Consider the following 17,691-nt stretch of genomic DNA (forward strand, 5'->3'; position numbering starts at 1 on the left):
ATCTTCCCGCGATCGATAAGATTTACCTCGGAACATCATGTGAAAGTGGGACAGGGTGGCACCTAGTCACCGCGGCGAATAGGGCCATACTCTTTACTTCGCTGTCAATATTTCGAGTGTCTAGAGCGTCCTTGCTGTAGCACATCACCATGGCGGACAAAGCTAAAGAACAGGTCGAGACAGCTCCTGACCCAGACGAGGATGACCTCGACGACCTGGACGGTACCTCATACCACGCAAGCCACCTCCAAACGCAAAAGCCAGCTTTACTGACCCCAACGCAGACGTCCTCGACCAATTCTCCGCGCAGCCCAAAGACGCCCCTAAAGCACCAGCAGCAGCAGGAAGCACATCAACCTCCTCCGGCCCCAGCAAACCGCCTCAAGATGCCTCGCAACCCTCCGGCCTCCCGAAAGACGACGAGCTCTCCGCCCAGCTCCAAGCCGGCATGCAGAGCCTCATGGGCGAGCTGGACTCCAACCCGGAGATGCAGAAGGAGTTCGAGCGCATGATGCAGGAGCTCGTGCAAGCCGGGCAAGCGCCCAGCGACGCCGCGGCCGCCGAGCACATCGGCAAAGCGACCGAAGCGATCCAGCAGACTCCTCCTCCGCCTCCGCACACTACGCCTGCTGCTGAGAGCTCTGGCGCGAGCTCGAGTAGCAAGAAGGCTGGCGCGGGCCAGCAGGAGAGCTTCCAGGATACGATCCGGAAGACGATGGAGCGCATGCAGGCGTCGGGTGCGTCGGCGGATGCGGCGGCGGCGGAGGGCGCGCCGTCTTCGGAAGAAGATATGATTGCGCAGATGATGAAGGAGCTGCAGGCTGGTGGTGGGATGGGCGGCGGGGGAGAGGAGGATTTCAACAAGATGCTCATGGGGATGATGGCGCAGCTGACGAACAAGGAGATTCTGTACGAGCCGATGAAGGAGCTGCACGACAAGTTTCCTGCTTGGATGGAGAAGAACAAGGCGAGTACGGGCAAGGAGGATCTGGCGAGGTATGAGGAGCAGCAAAGTCTGGTGAAGGAGATTGTTGGTAGGTTTGAGAGGAAGGGTTACTCGGATGATAATGATGATGACCGCGAGTATATCGTTGAGAGGATGCAGAAGGTGAGTCTTTTCCCATCGGCTTGTGCAAAGTCGACAGTTGCTGACATCCTCAAGATGCAAGCCGCAGGCTCGCCACCGCCGGACCTTGTTGGCGACATGAGCGCTGCGCAAGAAGCTCTGGGCGAGCTCGAGGGTGGATGTCCCACACAGTGAAGAAAGCGTGGTGACGTTTGGTTAACGAATCTGAACGGCGGACGGAAGTGATCTTTTTACATTCTGTAGCCCATGATACCCCGGCAAAATGAAGTACCGCGTTGGAACGCGCCGTTTGAAAAACAAGAATCCTCGGTGTCGCTCGTGCTGTGAGCTGGTTGTCCCTTTCCCCAACGCCTCGCTAAAAGTCCATCAAAAGAATCGAGCCGCCATCTCACTATTATGACATGTCCATGGCATCGCCACTCCCTTCAGGCACCTGAGCCTGATCGAACCCACCGACCGTCTCATGCGCGTCCGCGTTGATGAAGTCCGAGAAAAGCGCATCGTAGTCGTCGGCGTCGCTGCCAAAGTGTTCCGACATCTGCTCTTCACCCTGCTGCTCCTCATTCGAACCGAAACTCGGCTGCTGTCCCTGCGCCTGCTCTTGCGCCCCCTGCAACTCCTCCCCAGGAAGCAAACTCAATAACGCATCCAACTCCTCCCTCTCCCTCTCCGCAACCTCGTCCGCCTCCTCCTGCGTCGCCTGCCAACCCCACTGCTGCTGCTGCTGCGACCCCGGCGCCGAAAACTGCATCGCATCGTCGCCGCCAGCACTCGATTCCGGAATCCCAAACACATCCCCCACCTCCTCCTCTTCCTCAAGCCCCTCCTCCTCGCGAACGAAAGGCGCCGCCCGCGCCAGCTCCGCCTCCCAAGCCCGCTGCCTCTGCACGAAGTCCAGCCGCATCATCTGTGTCAAATCCAATCAGCAACTCCACCTCTGAGGCAAGAGAGAAAGCCATAAAAAAAAAAGATACTCACATCCTCCCCCCTCCTCCCCCACCGGCTCTCCTCCCGCCCCTCCCGTACTTTCCGCAGGAACATCCCGCGCCGCCGCTCTTTCAGCGCGTCTTGGCTCACGGCCGGGGCGCGCTTGATCGCGCGCTGCGAGTAGGGAACCTGTGATTGTTGGGGCTGCGGGTTGGCGGACATCGAGAAGACGGGTTGCGGCGGGCGCTGGGGCGGAGGGCCATGGGTTTGGGCGTTGCTGCTGCTGCTGCTGCGCCGCGGGGAGAGTGGCGAGGGGATTTTGGGCAGGAAGGAGAGCTCGTGGGTGTGCGGGTGGTGGCGGTGTTGGGGCGTGGCGAGCATGGTTGCTCGGCTTTTTTTTTTGGCGTGCGCGAGGATAGGTTGCGCGATGAGATGGGTGGTGGGAGGGTTTTCTTGAGGGCGGCGCGGGTGGGATTTGGGGCGCTTCTGGGAGGACGCGTCGGGCGCGGGCGGGGATGGACGTCACGCGTTTTGCGGAGGGGCTGGCTGGCTTGCAGGCGACTGCGAGGCGGCGGGCGAGGCATTTGGCTTCCTAGAGCTTGAGCACATCGCATTTTTCGCGGCCGCGTTATTATTAACAGTAGTGATTTTGCGTACCTTTTGAATTTGGCCATACTGAAGACGGGACAACCGGGTCATAACGACAGGTATTAGTACAGATGGTACATACATGACTGCAACCCCGTCGCAAAAAGACAGATAATCCCCTCTCCCACTCCCAAGCGCCTCGCTAAACAGATTCAAATCATAACGATGTCCCCAAAAAAATGACAATGCCCTCTCAACCCGTCCGCCAACATAGATCCTCCCCTCTTCAAGCCAAAATCCACGCCAACAGCCCTCCACTCCCCACCGCATCGACGAGCAACGTAACACCCGCAACCCCCCAAGCCACCGCCCCGACACCCCTCTCCCGCCAGAGCGCCGCGAGGCCTACGACCGCGAAGATCAACGAGCTGACGATCGCGAACACCACCCCCGCGTCCACCGTTGTCGCCAGCTTGTGCCGGCCCGTCGCGGCGAGCAGGTACGCGACCACGAGGATCACGAGCGACGCGACGAGCGAGACGGCCGCGAACTGCGGGAGCTGCAAGTGCTGGAGTTCGCGCTGGCTGTGGGCCAGGCTGCGCGGGCGCGGCGTCGCGCTGAGGGAAGGGATGGCGCCGTAGGATTTGGGCCGGCGCGCGGTGAGCTGCGATTCTTCGTCTTCGGAGGAGGACTCGTCGTCGCGCGGCGTGGGGGGCGTGGGAGGGAGGCCTTCGGGTTCGGGGTCCCGGGGCTTGCGCGAGAAGAGCCGGCCGAGCTTCTCGAAGAAGAGCTCGAAGGAGGACTTCTCGTTCGGGTCGATGTAGATCACGTAGGCGTCGCCGCCGGCGTCGGAGCCGTCTTCCGGGTGGTCGTATTCGCTCCAATACCGGGCTTGCTGTTGGGCGGGGGCGGCTTCGGGGTACTCGCGGCGGCGTTTCTTGCGGAAGGCGCGCAGGGGAGGCGCGGTGCTTTCGCTGTCGCCGTAGCCCATGCTGGGGTGTCGGGAGGTTTCGACTGCGGTCGTCGCGCCGTCGGTGGTGCCCAGGACGGAAGAGCCGTTGGATCCCGTGGTCATGGCTACTGGTGATACGGCGGCATCGGGAGTGCCGCGGCTGGTTGTGCGTTTAAGGGTTGCTGGTGGAAGTTTGCGGATGTCTTTGGTCAGGGTGGTGACCCAGAAAGGAGCAGCGACAGTGCTTGGTTTGAAGAGGTGCCACACAGCGTGATACTCCATGGAGAAGCCGCGGACGCGCTCGACCAAGTGACTGCCGTCCAGTGTGGTAAGCAAGCTCGAGTCAGCTGTGCCTTCGTGTCGCACTTGGAGCAGCGCGAATGGGAAGCCAGTCTTGCTTTCAGGTTTGTTTGCCGCTTCGAATGATACCGCGTTGTCAAGCGATGCTAGCAAAATGCCGTTGTCCGAATTGCTAAGACCAACGAATCGCGATCGGTTGGATGACATGGAAAACAGTGGCGCTACGTCCTCGTTGCTAGTGAGGACATCACGAACATCGCTCAATTCGGTTGCCGTGCCCTGCGCCGATTCTCTCCGGGGCAGAAAGGGTGCGCTCTTATCGAAAAACGCACCGACGTGCTTTTGCTTTAATCGGTAGGTGCTGAGTTTCGAAGGCCCTGTCCGGGCGACAGCGGTTGCATCTTCTCCAACATTCCACCGCGCACAAAGCTTCGTCTGCTGAAGCGCTGATCCCGCACCGTGCTCGCGCTCATCCACCGTAACCGCACTCTGCTCTTGAATGAAGTGATCAGGGTTGTCCGCGGCAGTCAGGAAGTGGTTGCTTGGCTGCTCTGGCGAATCTCTGGATCTCAATGTTCGTGGGGTTGGAGGAGAAGAGATCTCTGTCGGAGTCGATGCACTCCTTGAAAGAAACCTGACATGTTGCAATAGAAGCACCTGGAGCTCGACAACATTTTCAGGATGAACAAAGTAGCTAGCGAGCGTGCCGCGGCTCTCCAATGGAGCCGTGGCGAAGGTGGTGTCGAAGTCTGTTCGTGAGCCACTGGCTATGCTCGTCTGAAGTTTGGCAATCGAAGCTGACCGCGCAATGGATGCAACGGGCTGCGCGTTGGACTTGTTGGTGGTAGCTTGCTGTAACCTAGTCTCATAGAGCGCGCGAATGTCGTGCAAGGTTGAAGAGTAGTCGTCCAGCATAGGGCCGAGGTCGTACTGAGTAAAGCTCTTGGGATCGTCCAACACCTCCCGGCGCACGCGCTCCTCCAAATGTGTCGACCCGGTCCATTTCTTATATTTCTTCAGCAGCTTGCGGAATGCTGTGCGCTGCGCGCCGACGAATCGTGACAATGACTTGATCTCCTCGCCTGCCTTGAGCACGTCGTTCTCCAGTTTGCCATATCGCTCTAGTCTGCTGATCGGGATTCGCTGGTCGGCGGTCGGCTTGCGCTTCGCAAGATGTCGCAAGCGTTTCCTAGCATCCTCTGTGTAAAGTTAGCAATTGGTTGGATAAGATGCGAGGGCTGCTTCCCTCACCTAATCTGTGCTGGATCTCTCGCGCCTTGCTCTTTACAAACAAGTCAATGCGCAGATGCTGCTCCTCGAAGATGAGGTAGAGGTCATTCTCAAAGGCCTGAGCCTGCTCGTCGCTGCGACCGGGCACGGCGACCGTCTTGCCTTTGCCCGGTGTGGTGCGCTCTTTGATAAAGTTTTTGATGTCGTCGTAGTCAATGTTGTCTGCGTGCCAGGATTAGTGGGTCGTGGATCATTGCAGGGCGTGATCGGCCGCCGCTGGTATGTAGCACAGCCAATGATTGCATCACCGCGCAGGCGGGTGCGTGGCTGGAGGATGCGAAATGCAGGTGTGAGACTCACATGCGCTCCAGGCCGGTATGGACCGCTGTCGGAGCGTTTGTCCGTACTTCATGGCGTCAGGATGATGGAGCCGGCGCTGGGGGGCGACAGCCGAGTGCGTGCGGCGACGAGAGGCGCTCGAGACCGGTAGCGGGCAGCGGCTACGTTAAGTAGGGCAGAGGAAGGCAAGCAGCGGCGAACATGAGCGGAAGAGGCAGGGTGAGGTGCAGCTATGTGGGTTTGGGAATGTCACTGGAAAGGCGAGGGAAGATGACCGCCGGCAGCGTGGGATAGACTCGCGACTCAATGGCTGGGCTGTGTGCTGATAGCGGGCTAAGGGCAGGTACCGTATCGCACCTTTGACTCGGGGCGACCAGCATGGCGCCGCTACGTCAGGTCGCCATTGGGCCGTGCAGCCGGGGCGCGGACGTTGGCCTAGGCTGGTTGCGGTACTCGAGCACACGACACTGGCAGCCTGAGAGCGCTGCTGTCTCACGCTCTCCTCTGGCTCGGGGCAGACACAGTGGCGCATCGCGATCTGAGAATCGCCGCCGCTCGAGCGCTCGCGCTGCTGTGAAGCCCGGATTGCTGCGGGTGCGACAGTCGTGCGCTGGCCGAGCCAATCGACGCTTGTCAGATCACCGCGCGATGTCTCGCCGGCTAAACAGAATACAACATCGAAGCTCGATCGCAGGCGCTGTTTGCACAGGCCAGGCGTGACTCGGATCGCATCGCATTCGGCCTCCAGTGCACGAGACGTGCCATCCTCGCCTCCCACGGCCGCGATGGCCATATCGTGTAGGATACCCACTACGCGGTGCCTCCATGCCTCCACAGGCTAGCGGCGGTCCCTGGACTACACCTGGCCAGGGTGCGTGTGGACTGTGGAGGGATCGCGACTCGCATTCTGGCGAGGTTCGCGGATGGGATTCGCAGCAATGCGCTAACCAGCGGCATGCTCAGTCGATGCATGCAGATCGCTTGTCTGCGAACTTCACGACAGCAGTAGCCGCCTGCCTGGGCCAAGCACCGCTGGTCCCCCAGCGTCGGGCGCGAATCTCATCAAACTCTCGTCCCCTCGCAGGATTCTGACTTTTGCACAAAGCTACGGTAGAGGCCGACAAGTGTGACAGGCTCCCAATAGCAACACCTGCCCGTCGGCGCCGAGCAATTGTCCGCTCAATTGAGTTGAGCTCCCCCTCGCATTGCCTTGCTCCACCCACGCGCACGTTTCGGCCGGCGCGCGCGACGGGGAAGCGCTCACGCTCCCGTTCTAGAACCCTGCGCTCTGCGCTCTGCGCTCCCACACAGCGTCGCCGCCCACTGCTGCCCACTTCCCACCTCTGCCCGCAGCAGTAGCGCGCCCACGTGCTCGCTTCGAGAGGCTCACAACCCTCGACGCCGCCCTCAATCTGCACCTCCACCGGCGCCCTGCAGCACCGCCGCCTTCGCCTTGCTGGACAGTTTTCTTTCTGCGCGCACGCGAACGGCACATCCCAGCTGCCGACCCTTTCATCGGTTCCCGGCTCTGCTCGCCATAGGGCCTCAACTACCTGATGGGCCCTGGGCTCTGGCGGAGAACGGCATGAGTGCTGCTTTCGCCGCCGGCTCTTGCGCTTGCATGTGAAGAGGGCCGACACGACTCGACACCGCTCGTGCCCCCCGCAGCGCCCGCCCACATGGCCCGTCCGACGATTGTTGTACAGGCCGGCGATACATACATAGGGCCACGCCCGATTGCCGATGAGGTGCGTTTTTCCGAGGCGCCGGGCGATTGCCTATCGCGGCAGGAGGTCGCGTGCGCTTCTTTCGCTCGCGGTGGTCGAAAAGTCTTGCCTTGGCAGGCGAGATCTACAAAGTCGAATGATATGCTATATGTGCTACACGCAGACAGGGACGGATTGCGCAACAGCGTTCGACAGCTGTAGGTACCTCACCTGCAGCCTGCAAGCACTGCAGCGCTCTGCTGTGGCTCGTGGCTGCTTAGTCGCGGCGGCGGGAGGGCTGGCCGACGTGTGTGTAGGTAGGTATCACTGTACTCGAGATCTGCGCGCGCTGCAACTTCGAGTCTGACAGACGCCGCTTATCGCTTACATTACGCAAATGTCTAGGCATCACGATGCTACTGCTGCCCTGTTTTGCCGAGCTCCGTGGCGTTGCGTTGCGAGTGGGACGCTGGTTTATAGAGCATGCAGCGTGACGACTGGCTTGTGAGGTTAGACCCGATCTGAGCGCTTTGACGTGGGATATCAAAGCCCGATCTGCCGCTCCTCGTATGCTGTGGAAGAATTGATCGGAGTGCACATTATTGCTCTCATGCATTCGGCCGCTCTCTGTCGAACTTCCGTTTTGTTGCCTCGTTCATCCATGAGATTCTCGAGGTTCACCGCGTCTCATCGATCGCCGTAACAATGGCGCAGTAGCTGCTCAATACATATCTACATCGCCGTACGGCCCGGCCTCATCGACTCATGGCTCGCGACAAGCTACAAGCGACCTGCAAAACCATCACACAAACGCCTCTTCACCTCCCGCCGTTGCCGTTCTGCGCCATCGTCATCGCCTGCCGCTTGCTGAAAGGGCTCAGACTCCGCTCTCGCGGCGGTTCGGGCGCGCGACTGGGCTCCTGCCTCGCTGCGGCTAGCTGCTCGACACCGTTCGACCGCCGGTGGGGACTCCTCGACCGCGACCGCCGCGGCTCGCGCCTTCGCGGGCTTTCTGGCGAGCGCGAACGGCGCGAGAGTTTGCCGTGCGGACTGGGGGATCGTCGGGCGTGGGCCCTGGAGATTCGGTCGTCGTAGTCGTCGTCGCGTCTCCTGCTGCCGTGTTTCGTGGCAGACTGGTGTCGGTCTCTAGAGCGTGAGCGCGATCGTCGGGGTTTGCGGCTGTCTGCTTTGCTGCGGGTTGGATGGCGCGGTGGCGGTGAGCGCGAAGGCGATCGGTTTGTTGAGATCGAAGAGACGGAGTCTGATCTTGAGTGCGAGGATACGGATGGTGATCGCTGGCGGCTGCGAGAGGCGACGCTTGATTTTATGATGTCGGCGGCGGATGTCCTGTGGTTGCGGTCAATGATCAAGACTCGCATGTGCGTTTCAGTAAGGGCATGATGCTTACTTGGGCGTCTCATCTTTGGGAGCGGTGTTAGTGATTTTTGGTGCTAGTTTTGGGTTCAAGAGTTGCTGTGTTCGTGATGGACGGGAAATGTAGGGCCTGTCTTGCTGTGATGCTGTGCACTCGTAGCTAAAGTGACCGCGCTTGAGGCATTTCTGACAAAGTGTCGATGCTGAGGCTTTTGAGGGGCCTCCGGCGCGATATCGATTCATGTCTGTTGAGGAGTAATTTGTGTTTCGCTTCCAAAACCTCAACTTGATATTCCTCAAAGATGTTTTCAAGGTATGTCCTGGTCAACCTTCATCAAGCTTTGGAAGAGTGAATGAATAGCGGGGACGGCAACTAGCGCACGGCACGGGCCTGCCTCCCGCTTCCCGCCCACGAGCCGGAGGCCGTGGTTCTTCGCGCAACTTTTGAACCTCAAACGACATCACCGCCCTCAAGTCGTAGCAGTGGACGCAATACCCACCGCGACTACTGGACCGCATCACCCACAGTCGCTCGAGCGAGGCGACAGCTGTGGCCTATCCCACACATAGGCACGCTGCCGCACACCGTACACCCCCGTCGATTCATTGGACATCGCCGACACCCTCAAATGTGCCTTCTACGCCATGAACGAACTTTTGGCTCTGGAGTTGACGATTTTCCTTGAGCCGCCGGTTTCCTGAGGTCTTTTCGGTTTTCCCTGACAGATATACACTCCTTCACCGAAGAACAGGGCAGCATTGCAATCGCGCCCAACCCAGGAAGCTGCGGCTCTCGGTTCCGTCACTCTTACTAGGACTGGAGCTAGACGCCTCACTTGCACCCTACACCGCACTCGGCATCATGGCATCATCTGCGGAAACGGTTCCCAAAGCGGCCAGGCCGTCTTTTGCGAGAGTGCGTTGTCTTATTTCGAGGACCGAGTGAAGGTCGTAATTCTGACATGTCCCAGATCGCTGCCGCTGGAATACAGCCTCCGAGTGCGCAGCAAAATTCGAAATCCACTTCCCACAGTGCTCAGCACTCTTCTGCCATTTCACCCTTGCCTAACGGCCCTAATAATGACCTGAACACCAAATCTTCGCATGAGCCAACCGGTAATGCGCAACAAGCACAGCTTTCGCGTATTGAGGGGACGAATCTGCAAGAGCCGGGCGGAACCTCCTCTGCAGGGCCAGAGGTTCATATCGAAGCCGTAGATGGAACTTCCACTGCTAAGGAAGAGAACGGCCCAGAAGGCTTGCTGTCCCCAAACAACGTGGATGAGACTGGAACACTAGTCTCGTCTTGCGATGGAGATGGAAAGCCATCCAGTTCGGACGAGAAGAGCGTTGCATCTGGAACCACTTTCGCACTAGACGAGAAAGAGTCTCTGCGTCCGGACGACAGTGCAAGCGTTCAAGCATCCGCCGAGGACGATGATCTTGGCTACCCGCCAGGCACTGGCGCTCCAACTTCGCGTCTCGGATCCGAAGATGGCGTGCGTGCATTCCGTGATCAATTGCACGAGATTCACGCCATGGAGCCTGCAAGGCGACCCCAGACCGGAGCAGGTGCTGAGGGAAGCGCACGTCAAGGCGTACTATATGTGCCACCTGAAGGCTCAGGAATAGGCAGCGTGCCGCGCCCGAATCGTCAGGCTACAGTGACAGCGGATTCTGGTGCAGCTGTCCCTGACACGAAGCTGCTCGAGGCCTTGGAAAACCCTCGTGATCGCATCTGGGTCTTGAAATTGGAGCAAGATGTCATTGACTTTGTGAAAGACGCCAAAGAGTCTTCTCTCAATCTGCCTCAGTGCAACTCATTTTACAGGATGTTGGCGCACAAGATGGCGGACTACTATATGCTTGGACATTCCGTGGATGACTCGAATTCGGCCGTTCGCTTATACAGGACTCCTCACTGCCGCATCCCGCAACCGTTGACTGGCGTAGTCACACCATCGACTGCTGCTAGCACACCGCCGCCAGCAGGCCCTCAAATTAAGCTTCTGCGCCGTGGCATTGACCCTGGACCTGCAATCGCAAATGGTTCCAACATGAACTCCAAAACCAATTCGGATGAGGAAAGTGGTGACGACAAAAAGAAGCCGGTCTCACGAGAAGAGCGAGAGGCACGCTATGAGGCTGCTCGTCTCAGGATCATGGGCTCAGCAAAGCCCACCGAGTCCGAGATTGTGAAGGAGAAAGATGAGTCCAGGTCAAGCTCCGCCGCTGGCAAAAGGTCGAAGAAGAAGCAGCGCGACAACAGCGATGATGGATTCGAAGCTAGATCGGCGTACAGCTCGTTCTTCGCTCCGACATATTCGTCAAACGGTGGCTACACAAGTCAACCCGTCGCCTATCAGAACCCGCAAGGCGCTAATGCGTCCCAATTCACTCCTAGTCCTTACACCAACCCAGAGCTCGGCGGTATGCCTCAATATGGCGCACAGAATGCAGGTCAACAGTGGGGCGCTTCGGCGTATCCAGGGGGAGACGGTAACCAGTCATGGTACCAGAGCTCGCAGCCCTATGATCTGAACAAAAATTTCAACCAGGCCATGTCCTTTCAGACTCCGCAGGCGATGGAACAGCAGCAGACTACGCACAGCCCCTACGCACAGGGCTACATGCAACAGTCTTACGCATCGCCGAATCCATGGCAGCAGCATGGATTTGGAGCAAGTCAGCAACCCACGACAGGTTTCGGCTCTACTCAAGGCTTCCCTGACAGAAACCCAATATCGGGTTATACGCCGCAAATGCAGCAACATCAGCCGCATCAACAGCAGAATTATCCATTTGGGCAATTGCCAAGCCAGAATATGGGCAGGGCGCCGAACGCGCTGGAACATCCTCTACCTGGTAGCTGGAAGAGCCCACACTTCAACCCGCAGAGCCAAGCCTTCGTGCCGGGACCAGCTACCAACCCTTCATTCCGTCCCTTCACGCCTCAGAGGCAGACAGCAGGCGCAAACAATGGCGGCCCTCAAGGAATGCAGTATCCTTTGGAAAGACAGATGTCTTCGCATTCACAGGGCTCCTCCTTTGGCTCTCCGCACCACGCCATGCACGCCGCTGGTGGACCTCCGCGCATGCCAACACAGCCTCTCACTCATCCACTACCTCAGCCCGTCTTTCCCCGCCAACCTTCCCCGAACGTCCCCCTGCCGCCCAAGCCGATGTCAGGCCCTCTGCTGGAACAAGCGCGACACTCGCCCTCGGCCGCAAACCAGATGTCGCCGCAAAACTCCAGCATAGCAAAATGGGGCGCGCCGGCCTCTCTCCCCGCCAAGCCACCGCCTTCCGCCGAGCCTTTCGACGCTTCTCGCTTCAACCCCGCCCAGCGTACGCCGGCTTTCAACTCTGCGGCTGCTGCTCGTCTGCCCGGCGCCGGCTTGTCGGGCTACGGACCTATGTAGTTCCTGAATCGTAGCCGCACGGTTAACGGCTTTGGGCCTTCTGCTATCGATGGGTAATCATATGGGAGGCGTTAGGGTGGGACTGCTGTTGGTGACTCGGGGTTTTCAGATCGTGGTTTGCATCTTTGGGCATTGGTTGTGTTGCATCATAGTACGCTGGTTATATAGCATGGTTATTACAAAATATTCCATTAATGATCTCTGTTTGCTCGAATGCACCTCTCGCGCGCTTGGGCATCTGCCTGGATTCAGACGTTTGCTCTTATCTTCAGAAGAAACTTCATACGAGGATTGCTCAACTCGGTCGGGCCGGTGTATTCTTCCTTAAGAGGTGGTTTATTTGCATGTTCAACGATTTCATTAAGTTGAGGGTTTGACCTCGAATCATGATCCTGATCCTGTCAGGTCCATTCTGTCTATGATAACATTCTCCCCAACCACCACGAGCCAACGTGCACACTACTCCCCCTGCCTTGGTATAATCTCCCTCATCCTCAACACCCTCCTTCCCTCCAACCCTCCCACCCAGAAACCCCAACGCCCTCACTTCGACACCTCCTCCACCCCCTCCCGCCCCTTCTCGAACGCCCGCCTCCACAGCCCCGCGACCTTATCTTCCAACCGCTCCCTCGCCGCGCCCCAGTCCGCCGTCTGCAGCGTCCGCACGTTGCGCTCCAGCTCCGCGTTCCACCGGTCCTTCGCCGTCTCGAGCAGGCCCTGCTGCACGTGCCGGTCGATGGGTTGGGGCGCGAGAGGCGCCGGCTCCACGATGCCGGTTAGCAGCTGCGCTTGTTGGTGCAGGAGGGCGGACTGGTGCAGGCGGTTGCGCGCGTGCAGGTTGAGCGAGAGGTAGAGGATGGTCGTTGTTAGGGTGAAGCCGCCGAGCTGGGGATTGTTAGTTTCGTGTCGGGGATCGTGGCGCTGGGGACGTACGAGGCCGGTTGTGAAGCCCATTGCTGCGAGTTGCTGCTCGGCGGCGCGAGGGTTGTTTGTTGCGCCTTGAGGGTTTTGAGTTGGTTGCGATGCGCAAGTGGTGATGCGAGATCATCGGTGCTGGTGCTGGCGCATTGGGCGCGGAAGGCTTCCGAAACGGGCTGGGATCGCCGCGGGTTGCGGGTCGCGGAGTTGGACTTTGGCTGGAGGGTTTCTGGAGTTCGAGATTGGGAACTTCACGTTCGTTCGCACTGCTGTGTCCGGTTTCGCTTTGCTGGGCTGGAGATTATTGCAGGGTACGCCAGCTCAAATCAACAGATACAAACGAGGAGAATCTACCCACAGGGAAAGCGACGGGACGCACGATACCTAGAGGAGAGAAAACCCGCGGCGCAAGGCATAAACCATGGCGGGAGGCGCGATCAAATACCGACACTTGAGCAGAAACTCTGCGCACCGCAAGGCGCTGCTGCGAAACCTGGTCACATCGCTCATCGAGCACGAATCCATCTCGACAACATGGCACAAGGCGAAGGAGGCCCAGCGGGTGGCCGACAAGCTCATCACCCTGGGCAAGAAGAACACCGACGCTAGCAGACGCTCTGCCATGGGCAGATTATTCGTACGTGGTTCTTTGCCTTTTTCCAATCCTCCAGAACATTTCCAATCGCTAACACAATATCCCAGAGACCCCACGAAATCCTCCCCAAGCTCTTCGGCCCCCTCCGCGAACGCTACGCCGACCGCCCCGGCGGCTACACGCGCGTGCTGCGCATCGAGCCCCTCAAGGAAGACCAGGCGCCCTCCGCCATCCTCGAGCTCGTCGACGGCCCCAAGGACATGCGCTTCGCCATGACGGCGCGCACGATCGCCAAGGCGCAGGCCGCCGGCCGCAAGATCAACGACATGACCGCCGCCAACATCCACAAGGTCACGCGCTTCCGCAAGACGGCGGACAAGGACCTCGAGGAGATGGTGGAGAAGTTCGCGGAGATGGAGGCCGCGGGCGATTTTGGCGATGACAAGGTCGAGAAGAAGAAGGTTTACCCTAGGCAGGAGAGGAGTAGGTGAGGGGTTTGGTTGAGGGAATGTAAAATCAAGGCATTAAGTTTTGGAGTTTGGGGATTTGCTCTGCTGTGGCATGTTTTCAGCAGAAGGCGGAGGAGCGGGCATCGTGCCTGGGTGTGTCGGGAGGACATCAGAGAACTCCAGTTCAATATGCGAGGACGGCCCACCATGCCACCTCAAGAGTACGGGCTCAGAGGGTGATTCAGCGCCTGAGCCCGACCATCCGGCACATTGCGAGTCTGCTGGGCTTGCATGTCGTCCAGTGTATCTTAAGATCATGTACAATGTAAAAATACCATAAGAGCGGTTTCTTCCATCCTTTTCACAGGTGTGAGCATCAGGGTTTGTGAGATCAAACTTCCGGACGATCAAATACCGACGATTGAGACTCATCTGGGAGAATAGCAAGATATCGTGAGAATGAGATTCGTTTCCATACGTCTAAAAAAATGAGAATCCCACACAGCCGGGTGACGCGTTTTCAAAGAGTGAGGTAATGACATACGAAAAGTTATCAGCCCGGAAAAGAGGCATTCAGCGAGAGACCATCGTCGGGATATCGTGTGCGTAGGGAAAGAAAATGAGCACCAACGCCACGCTGTTGACCAAGAAAAGCAAACCCAAAAAAGAACATCACGGCTCCAGTCCTTCATTGTATCTCATTTCTCACACGTTCGCCTTCCAGCGGAATGCCTCGCTCTCGCCGGTACGGCTCGGGTGGAGAGCGCTGTCGGGGCGCTGAACAAGGTGTGCGAACTGCGGGTTGATCCCCTGAGGAGACGAGATCTCCATCTCCCTGCCACTGTCGCCGCTCACGTTGACCGGGAGCTTCGGACCAATGCTCTGACGGGACTTCCTGAACGGCCAGACCTTCTTCTTCGTGCAGTCGGTTGCGCGAGAGTACTTGCTGGTCGGAGAGATGGGAGCCGGGTCGCGGTGCACAGGGTACGGTGGCGAAGATGGCGAGCTGGTGTGGTAGGATGGCAGGATGGAGTCGCGGCGCTCGGAGGTCAGGATGCGGAAGGGGTTGCTGCTGGATTTGGTCGGCGTGACGGGGTTGTTGATGTAGGACTGCGCGAGCTCGGGGGCGGAGGGAGTGCTGTGTGCGCTCGGCGGCATGGGAGTTTTGTGGACGGCGACGGCGCCGTGGGCGCGGACTTGACGGGCGGTTACGCCGCGGCTGCGGTCGCGGAAGACATAGCTCTGGAAGTGATATTAGCGAGTCTTGTTTTGCGTGGATGGGGTGCGTAGTGAGCTTACTGCGACCAGGTTCAACCAGCCTAGGATGAAGACGAGAATACCGGAGGAGATGACGATGCGCCAGAAGGCGAGACCGAGAGATTGCTGACTCGTAGCTTCCTTGTTAAGGTTGCCGAGCATGTTGACTCCCAGAACGATCATCGCAAGAGCTAGAGTGACGAAGCCATGCGCCGGGCTCAGAAGGGGCCAGTTGCGGGCGAAGAAGCCACGGAAAAGAGAGAGTTCAGACACCAGCAGAAACACTGTCGTGGTGTTAATATTGGACTTGCGGGCACGGTCTGAGGTATACTTACTGCTCGTGATAGCCGTAAGGACGTGTGTGACCGCGTCGAAAAAGAAGAACTTGGAAGACACAGAGGTCTTAACGAGCATGACCACGCTCGCGGCAATAACGGCGAGGAATCCGATGATGTTCATAACGCGCATGCCGTTGAGTATGACATAGCCTGGACCTGCCAGAGACTTGGACGAGAGCGTCATCTTGCTAGGGATCGGAGTCGACTGTTTGCCTTCGTTCGGGCCAAAGATTTTGGTGATCCTGCTGACGTTGGTTGCGTCGATGGGCAGGTAAATTAGCCTTTTAACGTTAGGATGTTGCATTCTACGTCGTCGAAGGATCTCTTACTTTTCGGTCGGGTAAAGGCGCAGGAACATGTGTAAGATTTCTGGGTATTCGCGTTTGAAGTGACTGGCCAGCAGTCTTTTTTGAGCAACGAGAGCGTTAACAAAGAGGCGGATCGACAAGTGGAAGCAAATGTGTAAATTTGAAGCAGTGAATTAATAGGGTAGAATGCAAGAAGGATGTTCAAAGCCGTGGAGGCGATGAGATACCCGACAATAGGGAAATTGAACAATAGGGAATGGGTCGAGGGAAGGAAATGCTGTTCGTTGAAGGAGGAGGGTGAGGTGAGTTCAGAAGCGCTGACTTCGCAGCGGGATTGTTGCTATTGTCATGCGACCCATTCACGTGGGTTCACGCGCCCGCGCGACGCTATTGTCGAAGGTTCATCGATCTCGTGCTCGACGTGGAATCTGAAACGCAGCATGTGAATTTCTGGGCGGCTACGGTGGCGATGGATCTAAGCACGGTCGACATTCTCGAGCAATTGCTTCCAAAATCCGACCTAAGATATCTCTATTGGTCGTGGATGCTTGCAAATCCTCTGCGAGCCCGACGTGTCGAGTATGAGGCATGCCATACCGATTGACTGGCTGAGCGTTGTGCTGCAGTCGAGCAAGCGCCGTGTTTCAAGTCGCATGCACGCCATTTTGGGCGCCGTGGAGAGCAAAGCTAAATGGGGTCGATTGTCTGAGCTTTGCAGGCACCAATGTTTGGTATGGACCTGAGATACCTGCCTCGTTCATGACCACTGTTGTTGTAACGAAGGCTAGTACCGTCACCGGCAAGATCGAAGGAAGTGAACGGAATACCCGAAGCACGTGCAAGCAGAGGCTAAAGCTGGCGCGCACGGGCCAGCCGAGCAGTCTGGATCTCAGCTTCCGCCTGCTTGCTGGGAAAAATATCGCGCGGTGCTGCTCTGTCCCTTCTCTCTTTCTGACAGGCCATCACATCCACGCTCAACAGATTTTAGCAACTGCACACGCGCAGCTTCGTGTGATTTTTTCCGTCCATTTCTGCAATCTGTCAACAAAATAACACTTTGAGACCCTTCAAGCCAAGATGGCCCGTGGCAACCAGCGTGAGAAGGCCCGCGAGGCTGCTCAGAAGAAGGCTGCCGGTGTGGTGCGTATCGCGATATCTTGTCTCTTTCCCGCCATGCCACGCATCTTCTGACACCCCAATAGAAAAACAAGACCACCATGTCCGGCTCCCAGCAGGCTGCCGACAAGGAGAAGGTCGCCGCCATCATGCAGGCGAAGCAGGCCGCAGGTAAGCCGGATGTGCTGCGAAGCGCTCTCAAGAATATACACGCTAACAACATGTACTAGCTGAGGCGAAGAAGGCTGAGGCTGGGAAGAAATAGGCGCAGTCTTCAAATCACTCAGCAGCGCCTGCGTACTCTCAAGATAAGCGACAGGCTGGAGTTTTCAGGGGCTCATGGGTAGGAGTTCAGCATGCACGAAGGATTTCCCTTTTGAATAGCGACAAAGATACCAAAAATGATATTACGGCCTCGTTCAGCGATTAGAGATTCCACCCTTCTCATCCAGGGGCCACTGGCGTATCGAAGTTGCTCGAATGCCTGTGTTTCAGCTTGGCTTGGTGGTAGGCATCGTGCTTTGTGTTGAGGACCACTAGGTTTGACAGTCTCGCGACTCATCGATCATGTAGCTATGTGTACTAGTGGGTGAGATATGAGTGAGTGAGTGCTTGTTCGCCACCCTGTCTGTATTGTTGGCCATAGCACCATTATATTGAGCTGCACAGCCCCAGTGTTTCGACGGGCATCTTCGAAAAGACTCGCTGACTTGCGACGACTGTGGAGGAGCCGGCCGGCGGGGCCAAGAGCAGGGTCCAACACGGGGTCTGGGTCTGGCTGTTTT

General features: G+C 58.0%; 9 protein-coding genes across 9 annotated transcripts; 4 read left to right on the forward strand and 5 right to left on the reverse strand.

Moving 5' to 3' along the window:
* The first annotated feature begins 93 nt into the window (after positions 1-93).
* WHR41_04640 (uncharacterized protein) lies at positions 94-1,390 on the forward strand. The gene is made up of 3 exons (XM_069373246.1): positions 94-222; positions 285-1,108; positions 1,163-1,390. Exons 1-3 carry the CDS (start codon positions 150-152, stop codon positions 1,259-1,261), a joined length of 996 nt encoding a protein of 331 aa, XP_069229883.1. The 5' UTR covers positions 94-149; the 3' UTR covers positions 1,262-1,390.
* WHR41_04641 (uncharacterized protein) lies at positions 1,158-2,395 on the reverse strand (the record flags this gene model as incomplete). Its single annotated transcript, XM_069373247.1, has 2 exons — positions 1,158-1,994; positions 2,066-2,395. The coding sequence occupies 2 exons, from the start codon at positions 2,393-2,395 to the stop codon at positions 1,482-1,484; spliced, it is 843 nt and encodes a 280-aa protein (XP_069229884.1). The 3' UTR covers positions 1,158-1,481.
* A 314-nt stretch (positions 2,396-2,709) lies between these two features.
* Positions 2,710-5,677, reverse strand: WHR41_04642 (uncharacterized protein). Its single transcript, XM_069373248.1, has 3 exons — positions 5,445-5,677; positions 5,106-5,306; positions 2,710-5,053 (listed from the first exon to the last, which is right to left on the reverse strand). The coding sequence occupies exons 1-3, from the start codon at positions 5,494-5,496 to the stop codon at positions 2,889-2,891; spliced, it is 2,418 nt and encodes an 805-aa protein (XP_069229885.1). The 5' UTR covers positions 5,497-5,677; the 3' UTR covers positions 2,710-2,888.
* Positions 5,678-8,533: 2,856 nt separating this feature from the next.
* WHR41_04643 (uncharacterized protein) lies at positions 8,534-8,746 on the reverse strand (the record flags this gene model as incomplete). Its single annotated transcript, XM_069373249.1, has 1 exon — positions 8,534-8,746. One exon carries the CDS (start codon positions 8,744-8,746, stop codon positions 8,534-8,536), a length of 213 nt encoding a protein of 70 aa, XP_069229886.1.
* Positions 8,747-9,050: 304 nt separating this feature from the next.
* WHR41_04644 (uncharacterized protein) lies at positions 9,051-12,139 on the forward strand. Its single transcript, XM_069373250.1, has 2 exons — positions 9,051-9,419; positions 9,475-12,139. Exons 1-2 carry the CDS (start codon positions 9,366-9,368, stop codon positions 11,923-11,925), a joined length of 2,505 nt encoding a protein of 834 aa, XP_069229887.1. The 5' UTR covers positions 9,051-9,365; the 3' UTR covers positions 11,926-12,139.
* A 329-nt stretch (positions 12,140-12,468) lies between these two features.
* Positions 12,469-12,879, reverse strand: WHR41_04645 (uncharacterized protein; the record flags this gene model as incomplete). Its single annotated transcript, XM_069373251.1, has 2 exons — positions 12,469-12,810; positions 12,859-12,879. The coding sequence occupies 2 exons, from the start codon at positions 12,877-12,879 to the stop codon at positions 12,469-12,471; spliced, it is 363 nt and encodes a 120-aa protein (XP_069229888.1).
* Positions 12,880-13,209: 330 nt separating this feature from the next.
* On the forward strand, positions 13,210-14,242 carry WHR41_04646 (mitochondrial 54S ribosomal protein bL17m). The gene is made up of 2 exons (XM_069373252.1): positions 13,210-13,480; positions 13,546-14,242. The coding sequence occupies exons 1-2, from the start codon at positions 13,265-13,267 to the stop codon at positions 13,927-13,929; spliced, it is 600 nt and encodes a 199-aa protein (XP_069229795.1). The 5' UTR covers positions 13,210-13,264; the 3' UTR covers positions 13,930-14,242.
* A 94-nt stretch (positions 14,243-14,336) lies between these two features.
* On the reverse strand, positions 14,337-16,476 carry WHR41_04647 (uncharacterized protein). The gene is made up of 3 exons (XM_069373253.1): positions 15,812-16,476; positions 15,187-15,763; positions 14,337-15,129 (listed from the first exon to the last, which is right to left on the reverse strand). Exons 1-3 carry the CDS (start codon positions 15,838-15,840, stop codon positions 14,593-14,595), a joined length of 1,143 nt encoding a protein of 380 aa, XP_069229796.1. The 5' UTR covers positions 15,841-16,476; the 3' UTR covers positions 14,337-14,592.
* Positions 16,477-16,717: 241 nt separating this feature from the next.
* WHR41_04648 (uncharacterized protein) lies at positions 16,718-17,332 on the forward strand. The gene is made up of 3 exons (XM_069373254.1): positions 16,718-16,930; positions 16,993-17,077; positions 17,137-17,332. Exons 1-3 carry the CDS (start codon positions 16,868-16,870, stop codon positions 17,169-17,171), a joined length of 183 nt encoding a protein of 60 aa, XP_069229889.1. The 5' UTR covers positions 16,718-16,867; the 3' UTR covers positions 17,172-17,332.
* Positions 17,333-17,691: the final 359 nt, after the last annotated feature.

The sequence above is a fragment of the Cladosporium halotolerans genome, assembly GCF_011745625.1.
Source record: "Cladosporium halotolerans strain TM138-S3 chromosome Unknown Sca13, whole genome shotgun sequence".
Lineage (NCBI taxonomy): Eukaryota > Fungi > Ascomycota > Dothideomycetes > Cladosporiales > Cladosporiaceae > Cladosporium > Cladosporium halotolerans.

Coding starts and splice junctions, on each gene's coding strand:
- WHR41_04640 (XM_069373246.1), top strand. CDS start 150: ATGGCGGACAAAGCTAAAGAACAGGTCGAGACAGCTCCTGACCCAGAC. Junction 223..284: donor TGACCTCGACGACCTGGACG/GTACCTCATACC, acceptor ACCCCAACGCAG/ACGTCCTCGACCAATTCTCC. Junction 1,109..1,162: donor TCGTTGAGAGGATGCAGAAG/GTGAGTCTTTTC, acceptor GACATCCTCAAG/ATGCAAGCCGCAGGCTCGCC.
- WHR41_04642 (XM_069373248.1), bottom strand. CDS start 5,496: ATGAAGTACGGACAAACGCTCCGACAGCGGTCCATACCGGCCTGGAGC. Junction 5,307..5,444: donor CATACCGGCCTGGAGCGCAT/GTGAGTCTCACA, acceptor CCTGGCACGCAG/ACAACATTGACTACGACGAC. Junction 5,054..5,105: donor AGAGATCCAGCACAGATTAG/GTGAGGGAAGCA, acceptor AACTTTACACAG/AGGATGCTAGGAAACGCTTG.
- WHR41_04644 (XM_069373250.1), top strand. CDS start 9,366: ATGGCATCATCTGCGGAAACGGTTCCCAAAGCGGCCAGGCCGTCTTTT. Junction 9,420..9,474: donor CCAGGCCGTCTTTTGCGAGA/GTGCGTTGTCTT, acceptor GACATGTCCCAG/ATCGCTGCCGCTGGAATACA.
- WHR41_04646 (XM_069373252.1), top strand. CDS start 13,265: ATGGCGGGAGGCGCGATCAAATACCGACACTTGAGCAGAAACTCTGCG. Junction 13,481..13,545: donor CTGCCATGGGCAGATTATTC/GTACGTGGTTCT, acceptor ACAATATCCCAG/AGACCCCACGAAATCCTCCC.
- WHR41_04647 (XM_069373253.1), bottom strand. CDS start 15,840: ATGTTCCTGCGCCTTTACCCGACCGAAAA. Junction 15,764..15,811: donor CGCCTTTACCCGACCGAAAA/GTAAGAGATCCT, acceptor TAACGTTAAAAG/GCTAATTTACCTGCCCATCG. Junction 15,130..15,186: donor GCTGGTTGAACCTGGTCGCA/GTAAGCTCACTA, acceptor TATCACTTCCAG/AGCTATGTCTTCCGCGACCG.
- WHR41_04648 (XM_069373254.1), top strand. CDS start 16,868: ATGGCCCGTGGCAACCAGCGTGAGAAGGCCCGCGAGGCTGCTCAGAAG. Junction 16,931..16,992: donor AGAAGAAGGCTGCCGGTGTG/GTGCGTATCGCG, acceptor ACACCCCAATAG/AAAAACAAGACCACCATGTC. Junction 17,078..17,136: donor GCAGGCGAAGCAGGCCGCAG/GTAAGCCGGATG, acceptor AACATGTACTAG/CTGAGGCGAAGAAGGCTGAG.